The sequence below is a fragment of the Bos taurus genome, chromosome 5 (genome assembly GCF_002263795.3).
Source record: "Bos taurus isolate L1 Dominette 01449 registration number 42190680 breed Hereford chromosome 5, ARS-UCD2.0, whole genome shotgun sequence".
Lineage (NCBI taxonomy): Eukaryota > Metazoa > Chordata > Mammalia > Artiodactyla > Bovidae > Bos > Bos taurus.
This window is the reverse complement of record NC_037332.1, coordinates 23,468,175-23,477,581: the sequence shown is the minus strand read 5'-3', so window position 1 is coordinate 23,477,581 and position 9,407 is coordinate 23,468,175. Positions and strand designations below refer to the sequence as shown.

Sequence of the window (9,407 nt, the reverse complement as noted above, 5' to 3'; positions counted from 1 at the left end):
GGATCCTGGGAAATAGGCCTCTGGGTCCATTTGCAAGTTTTATAGGGACATTAAACTGAAGGCATTTCAAGTCTAGTACTCTTCATACAATGTTTTTAAATAGGTTTCCAATTCAGTCCTAATTTAATTTTATAATTAAAATACTGCCATCAAATTAATTGATCTAAAAACTTAAGGTTTAAGGTCTCAAATAAAGAATCTGTTAACTAACAACTTCTTTAAAGTATATCATTTCCTCTATGCCTTACATACATAGATAGTGCTGAAACTTACGGTGCAGTGAATTTTCCATAACATATGTTGATTTTAAAAGTGATTTTTATAAGATGGAAAATTACAAAGTGAAGAATGGAATGATAAACTCGAAATTTGGGGTTTCTTAGTGAGTGGAGGCTAGGGATGAGCTAAGATTGGGAGGACGCCCAGGGGCCCTCAAAGGCCATGCAATAATTTTTTCAACTAAGTGACAGGGAAATGGGTGTTCACTTTATCACTATTCTTCATACTTGATTATATTTTGTCATCTTACTTAAAAATATTCAATAATTATAAAAAACTATTTAAAAAGTGAGTTTGTGTAATTGCCACTGTGGGAGGTACACAGAGCATCACATAAATCAAACTCTCTCTTCGGGATATTTTTTCAATAGCACTGTTACTCAACAAGAAGTACAACAACGAAGAGGACTTCATTTGTGCAGCAACCAACCTACTGTTCCATTTGACCACTTCCACAGAATTAACAAATTAATGTTATTTTTCCAAACTTCAATTTTTTCCCCACTCTAATGATTCATACTGCTCACTTAAAAACCTTTTTTTCTTCAACATCTGTTAACTTTCACATTATTAAAACCATAATTTCAATTTTTATTGTTCTTTGAATGAACTGCAAGAAATGAAAATGGGGTCATACCTCTTTGAACAACATACAAAAGTACTATTTACAACACCCACAATGATTATGAAATTAAATATTTTGGTAGTAATAAGCTTTCAGTTTGTCTGTTTTGTTGTTTCCAATTATGTATTGCCAAGAGGAACCTCTAAGTCAAATATCATGTAACATGGACTCCCTAATGTTTCTTTTACCATTTCCCCACTTCTTCGTTATTTATTCTGCTTTCAATCAAGTGGTAGAAACATCTTAGCTACTTCAGTTTGGCTTTGTTCACACACCTGGAGTATTTTATTTTGTAAGGATAATCCAATTTGCAAACTGAAATATTCAGTTCAATTGAATGAAATGAAAATATTTTTGCTTTTTCCACAGGGGTTTTACAAGGCCTTCCTAAGTCAACCAGTTATCTCATACAGATCAAATATTCAGACATACGCCATTAATAAAAACAGAAGAATTAATCAGTATTATTTAAAATCATTCAAAATATGAGGACCATGGGACAAAAATAACAAAGTGAAGTGAAAGTTGCTCAGTCGTGTCCAACTCTTTGTGACCCCATGGATTAATACAGTCCATGGAATTCTCCAGGCCAGAATACTGGAGTGGGTAGCCTTTCCCTTCTCCAAGAATTTTTCCCAACCTGGGGATTGAACCCAGGTCTCCCGCATTGCAGGCAGATTCTTTACCAGCTAAGCCACAAGTGGTCTTTTTATTCCTGGTATTTTTTTTTTTTTTTTACCAGTTATATTGGTGTTTAAAAAACAGCAATAACAAACTCTGGGGACCCCTAAGTTGGAGTAGTTCTAACTATCATTGCTGTAAAAACCTTAGCTTTCTTTTTTCCTTCTTTTTTTTTTTGCCAGTTCAGTTCTCTGCTCCTCAGTCTCTGCAGAAAGGAGAAGACAGGGAGGTGTCAAGCATGAACAAGTGTTTCCTATCACATCTTCTTCCTGCTACAAGCCAGGCTGATAGCACCAGGACTGTTTCTCTTTTCCATAGCTTCCAACTTTCCTTAAAATCAAAATGAGACACGTACTGCCCACCCCAAAAAACTGCTGTCCTTATAAAATTAAATACTCTGGGTGTTTGAACAAAGTCAAACTAAAAAGGATGCCTTTAAATCAATAGCCTTTAAAAACAAACTAAGCCAGCCTTCCACATAATTCTCGTTGGCCATGCAGGACAGGGAACAGGTGCAGGCGTGCCTTCCTGGAGGCGGTCTCCTTCAGGGGTCTGACCTTTTCCAGCCAGCCGCTCTGGCACCCCTCGAATCAGTTATCAAGAAGCCGAAAGCCTGCTTTCCCATCTACACTTTCTAAATGGCTCCCGATGCCAAGGACTAAGATATGACCTGGCTCTCACATGAGAGCATGCCTCCCAAGTGACCTGCCAACTTTCCCTGGAAGTATTTCTAAATGTATCCTCTGAGTTTCCTCCTCCCCCTCTCCATCATGGGCCATTCCTCCATCCTTCCCTGCACTTCATAATTCCATCTCCTCGTCTGGTCCCTCCAACAGCCTGTGCCTTCAGACCAAACTCTTTACCCACTTTCAGGATCCACCGACCTCCACCCAGACTAAAATCACAACTTCAAATCCAAAGGGCATAGTTCCAACAATTTTGGAGCTGGCCTGGAGTGAACTTTTTGAGGCCTACCTGCAGGCAGTTCAACTATGGCTTCTTCTCTTGCCTTCTCCAGCTTCTCCCTTACCCAAGGGAATTCCTGCAGGGAATCTAGGAATGCATCGAAGGCTTTAGGACCTCTGGAAGGTAGGATATCCAGCAGTAGCATTGTTTTCCGGAGGCCTGTGGCTTGAGCTTTAATTTCTTGAACGTGGCTTTCTGTCAAGACCCCTTCCTGATAAAGATACTGGAGGACTAGCCCCTCCACCAGTACCTCTGCACCCAACTCCAGGCGAAGGGAGCGAAGCACTTGCTTGTCTCTAGCCTCCATTTCCCCCTGGTAAGAGACAAAATGGTAACTCAGATCACAGAAGTCTGATGAGCCCCTAAAGATAGTGTCTTACAATGCAAGCTCCTTAAGGTCATGGACATCTTTGAACCCTAGCAAAGCACCAGGCCACAGTGGCTGTTAAGCCTAGTAATATTAATTTTGAATGGTTCAGAACATGACGAACAGCACTGAACATGAATCCTCTTCTCTGTTTTTCTTTTCTACACAAAGGGAACCTAGCTCCATTCCTTGTTCTATAAAGAGATTTGGGGGAAAGTGGATCAGAGACCCTGCTTAAAAAGCAACTTTTATCTAAAGATTACAGAGGAGCATTTCATTCTAAAAAACTTGGGAAGAAATAGTGCTTTTAACATTGACGTCATCAGAGATACCCACCACTGCAGAAACGGCCTAGGTGCACGCAAGTGCCCTTTAGACCGTGTGCTTTTGCAGAACCTGAACAACAATGGGAGTGGGGCCAGAAACCGGCAGGTACCAGTGAGTTTAAGGGTCATTTTCCCTAAGAGAAAAGGCCTACACACGACTGCCTTCAAAGAAAACATGAAGCGTTCATGCCCTGTCTATGGCATACATCTTACACCTACAATGTCTGGAAGAATTCCGAATCTCCATCACAACACTGTCATGGCCACACATGTATGGGACACTTAATGTCGTGGGGGTTTTTCCTTTAAAAGACTAAAAATAAAACAATCCACACGCCATTGAAGGCTTGTGTCCAAGACCACAGCATCAGTGAGGAGAGCAATGGCTAGGAGAGTAAGTGGCGGGGAGGGGCCGCGACGGCGGCAGGTGGGGCCTCATGACACATAGAAAGTACAAGCACAGCGGGCGACCCTGAGAGGCGGCAGGTGAGCAGAGGGGTGTGCACTTTGGCGGCCCCCGCCCTTGTGGAACTTCTTTTCATTCCCTTCCTCATCAGCTGAAGCTCTGTGGTATTAGGAACGGGAAGAACTACGAAAGATTTTCGGGAAACCTGACCCGCTAAAAAAAGGGTGCTGGGAATGACTGCAGAGCGGACCGAAGGGAGAGCGGCCCAGGTATCCCCCCACCGCCACCCCAACCCGGCCGGCTCCGAAACGCCGCGAGGAAGTTAGCGAGCGTGGGAGCCGCACAGGGACCAGGCCGCAGACGCCACGGCGCGGGGTCCTTAAGAAAAGATGGATAGGGGGATGCCAGTTTCCTGTTACTTACGTCTGCAAACACGTATCTTAAGGGAAAAAAAAAAAAAACTGCAACCGGAATCCAAACTGTCAGGGAACCTGTACCATAAGCACCATCTTTGTTGAAGGCAAAGAACCTCTGAACAGGAAGTCATGACTCCATCTTTGTTAAGGGCAAGCACAGGAAGTACTGTGGTCATCTTTATTGGTGGCCAGGATGAAGCTTTTTCTGCCATGTTTGCTATGGGTAAATAAAATAACCACCTGGAGGTGGAAAATAGCATCATTTAGGGAGAAGGCAATGGCAACCCACTCCAGTACTCTCGCCTGGAATATCCCATGGATGAAGGAGCCTGGTAGGCTGCAGCCCATGGGGTCGCTAAGAGTCAGACATGACTGAGCGACTTAACTTTCACTTTTCCTTTCATGCATTGGAGAAAGAAATGGCAACCCACTCCAGTGTTCTTGCCTGGAGAATCCCAGGGGGAGCCTGGTGGGCTGCCGTCTATGGGGTCACACAGAGTTGGACACGACTGAAGTGACTTAGTAGCAGCAGGGGGTTATCTAAGGAAAGGAGTAATTGGATAATTGCATTTTAACGCATTATCTCCACCTGGGTCTTGCACTCAATTGACAGATGGTTGGGCCTCAAAAGTCATCTTATCAGGGAGGCCTTCCAGGACCACTGTTACTCAAAGCAGCAGTTTCGACCACCAAACTGTTTAAAATTCCAATATTCACCTCCTCATCCCCTTAGTTCCAGCTTTGTTTTTATCTGGAGTATGTGTCATTATCTTACTAAAACTTTTACTTAATCATTTATTCCCCACCCAACATTAGATAATTCCTTTATATCACAGGGGTACTCCCCACAAAGAGTGACAAGTCAGTCAGGATTCAGTTACAAACTAGCTATTCTGCAAAAAAGGGGGTTTGTCATGAGGAATTGGGGACAATTAGGGGCTTCCCTGGTGGCTCAGAGGTTAAAGTGTCTGCCTCCAATGTGGGACACCCAGGTTCGATCCCTGGGTCAGGAACATCCCCTGGAGAAGGAAATGGTGATCCACTCCAGTATTCTTGCCTGGGGAATCCCATGGACGGAGAAGCCTGGTAGGCTACAGTCCACGGGGTTGCAAAGAGTTGGACAGGACTGAGCAACTTGACTCATTCACTCACTGTCATTAGAAGGACTTCCCTGAAGCTCAAATGGTAAAGAATCTGCCTGCAATGCAGGAGACCAGGATTTGATCCCTGGGTCAGGAAAATCTCTGGAGAAGGGAATGGCAATCCACTCCAGTATTCTTGCCTGGAGAATTCCATGGACAGAGAAGCCTTGTGGTCTACAGATTGTGGGGTCACAAGTCAGGCATAACTGAGTGACTGTCATTAGTAGGGGCTTCCCTGGTGGCACTGGTGGTAAAGAACTCACCTGCCAAATGCAGGAGAGGTAAGAGACAGGTTCCATCCCTGGGTCGGGAAGATCCCCCAGAGATGGGCATGGCAACCCACTCCAGCATTCTTATTTGGAGAATGCCATGGACAGAGGAGCCTGGCAGGCTAGAGTCCATAGGGTCGCAAAAAGTCTGACAGGACTGAAGTGTCTTAGCATGCACACATGCACACACAATCATCAGAAAGGCTGGAGAGGGTCTTGACATCTAAGATTGACTCCCTAAACAATACTGCCAAAATTGGAACGTGGAGTTTACAAGTCAATCAGTCCTGTAATGAGAAAGGCAAGAAACCCCTACTCCAGAGTCCTACCCTCTTCTCAACACTGATAGAGCAAGTGACTGACCATCAATGGAAATGTCAACCTCCCTCCTCAAAACATTCTAATTTTTGTAACCAGTTTAGAGTATTACTATACCATTTTACTATGCCAGTGACAATACTTTTACATCCAGTGGCAAGTGTTATTATTATAATTAGCATTTTACATATGTGAGGACTATGGAATCAAAGTGGTCAAGTGTCTTAACCAAAATTTCACAGCTAGCAAAACCTGAATTGTAACAAGGTCCTTCTGATATTACGCTCTTTCCAGTACACAGTACACTACACACCCCTGCATGGTGAAGAGTATACTGTTCTAATGACAACCAAAATATTAGAAGTCATTCTGGTGCCACCTCCTACTCTTGATACTCTTGAGTTCCAGGTACCCTCTTTACTCTCCCCTCTTCTTTCACTCTGGAATTGCTGTCCTTTCCTGGGGTGTGTTAACTTTATTCTCCGTGTTCATCCCGTTAAAGTGCAGACCTCTAGTGACAGTGCCAATAGCTGAGGTTATTGACTTTGTGAGGAGGAAAAAATGTATTTTTTTCAACCCTAAACTTTGATAATTTTCAAACATATAGCAAAGTTGAAATAAATAAGATCAAAAACACCCATATGAAAATACCTATTTTAAAAACACTTCTTAATGACTCGTTGTATTTGGAAAGGCTGAGATCTCCTAGGAAACAGAAGGAAACATTGCTGATGACAACTGGAGGAGGTTGGAGGCCAACAATGGCTTCCATGAGAGCTCACAGAAGAGAACAGAGAGACTGCATGAGAAAAGTTAGTGCAGGAGCCGAGGTACATGGAATCTTTATGGTGAACAGTCTGCTGCTGCTGTGAGACCCCATAGACGGCAGCCCACCAGGCTCCCCCTGGGATTCTCCAGGCAAGAACACTGGAGTGGGTTGCCATTTCCTTCTCCAATGCAGGAAAGTGAAAAGTGAAAGTGAAGTCGCCTGAGAGGTTGGCTATTAAGGGTCTCACCTACATCCATAGGTGAACTCACTGACCATCAAATTCCCCTTCCAATGGAAAACTGAGGTAAGCATCCATGCTGCCTCCTAAGTGACCAGGCTGGCTCTCTGATTAGGCTAGCTGGCTGCTATTATTACTCAGCCTGTGGGAGGACCACCATATCCAAGCATACAATGATAGTCTGAGCAGCACAGCAAAGGTTCAGCTTCCCTTTTATAAATATCCAAGGCCAGCAGGAATCAAACACAGATCAGAATCACTATCACAGGTGTTTACTCCTCCATTCCCATCTCGTCCCCCTTGTAGGCTGGAATTGTGCCCCCACAGAGGATTAAGCACCTGTTACTCAGCGGTAACAAATCTATTTTCAGGAAGGACAGCAATTTTCCTTTTTCTTGGTCCCCTACATGCTTGCTTGTGTCAAGATATACCAATTATGAGTTTGCCAGTGAAAGTCAAAAAGAACAAGTGTCATATTCTTCCGTCTTTCAGTTTGGGCTTTGGTTTGCAAACTCCAAAACAAAAATCAAAGGAGCTGGATATTTTTGGTTCTTCCTGTTTCATAAATGTGGGTATTAAGCCACGGAGAAAAACAAATTCTTTTCAAGCACACGTGAAACAGTTACAGAAATAGGTCATGAATTAATTCACAAGGAATTAATTTCCATTTTACAATAAAATTGGAAATTTTAACAAAAGTATATCTTCTTTTGTTACATTTATAACTTTTTTATAACTGTTTTAAGGGTTTAACAATTGTTTATAATTGTTATAACTGTTATAATTGTTACAATTATAACATTTATAACTGTTATATTATAAATGTAAGTATAAACCATTTTTGTCAGTTATACCTCAGTAAAGCTAGAGACAAAAAAAAATCACACACTTCTAACCAACAGAGTATAAAAAGAAAGAAAAAAAAATTGTATATCAGAAAAACCAGGTATATACCCCCTAAACTAGGTGATCAGGTGAACATCAGAAATGTCTTATTGAAAAAACAAAAACTCTAATTTAAAAATATACATGCATCTTAATATTCATGGCAGCACTACCTACAATAGCCAAGACCTAGAAGAAACCCAAGTGTCCCTCAACTGATGAATGGATAAAGACGATGTAGTATAAACACACACACACACACTGGAATACTACTCGGCCATAAAAAAGATAGCAAAGGACTTGCCCATCATCAGGAAGATATGAGGACTTCTAGACTAAATTCTTTTTCTCATTTCTTTATTATTTCCTTGATGTGCAAGTAGAATCCCAGGTAGCCTCCCTTCCCTATACCACAAAATGATAAAAACAGAATTTGCAAAGGAAATATTGGTATCTATGCCTATAACTGAAATTCCTAAAACTACCCTTGGAATACACAGCCGCACTATCCCCTCTGCCTGTGTAACTCTTAATAAAGGTATTATTATGTAGATAATATTACCTGAATCATGTGCACTAGTTAATTATTCTTTTATTAAATTATGAATTCTAATGATTCCTTCAGTTCTCTGATACCTCATGGTTGGATGGCATCACCAACTCAATGGACATGAATTTGAGCAGGCTCTGGGAGTTGGTGATGGACAGGGAGGCCTGAAGTGCTGCGGTCCATGGGGTGGCAAAGAGTGGGACATGACTTGAGTGACTGAACTGAACTGAAATATTGCTTATTTTAAAAATCCTAGGATTGTTCCCAGTACTCTTGCCTGGAAAATCCCATGGATGGAGGAGCCTGGTGGGCTGCAGTCCATGGGGTCGCGAAGAGTCGGACACAACTGAGCGACTTCACTTTCACTTTTCACTTTCATGCATTGAAGAAGGAAATGGCAATCCACTCCACTGTTCTTGCCTGGAGAATCCCAGGGACGGGGGAGCCTGGTGGGCTGCCATCTATGGGGTCACACAGAGTCAGACACAACTGAAGCGACTTAGCAGCAGCAGCAGCAGCAGCAGAAGGATTGTTCACAAAAACCTAAATTACAAACTTTTATGAGAGTCAGTGGACTTCCCTGGTGGTTCAATGGTTAAGAATCTGCCTGCCCACCTCCTAGAGTAATGGAAATAAAAACAAAAATAAGTAAATGGGACATAATTAAACTTAAAATCTTTTGCACAGCAAAGAAAACAATAAACAAGATTAAAAGACAACCCTCAGAATGGGAGAAAATAATTGCAAACAAAACAACTGACAAAGGATTAATCTCTGAAATATATAAGCAGCTCACACAGCTCACTATCAGAAAAACAAACAGCCGAATCAAAAAAATGGGCAGAAGACCTAAACAGACATTTCTCCAAAGAGACACACAGATAGATGGCCAATATACAATGAAAATATGCTCAACATCACTAATTATTAGAGAAATGCAAATCAAACCTACAATGAGGTATCACCTCACACCAGTCAGAATGGCCATCATCAAAAAATCTACAAACAATAAATGCTGGAGAGGATGTGGAGCAAAGGGAACCTTCCTACACTGTTGGTAGGAATATAAACTGATACAGCCATTATGGAGAACAATATGGAGATTCCTTTAAAAACTAGGAATAAATCTACTATATGCTTAGTCTCTAAATCGAGTGCAACTCTTTGCGA

At 42.1% G+C, this 9,407-nt stretch overlaps 1 protein-coding gene across 1 annotated transcript; it reads right to left on the bottom strand.

Moving 5' to 3' along the window:
- Positions 1-1,751: 1,751 nt before the first annotated feature.
- CRADD (CASP2 and RIPK1 domain containing adaptor with death domain) lies at positions 1,752-4,183 on the bottom strand. The gene is given in 2 exon segments (NM_001083773.1): positions 1,752-2,864; positions 4,074-4,183. A coding segment is annotated over 1 exon segment (372 nt). The 5' UTR covers positions 2,859-2,864; positions 4,074-4,183; the 3' UTR covers positions 1,752-2,486.
- Between the last annotated feature and the right edge of the window lie 5,224 nt (positions 4,184-9,407).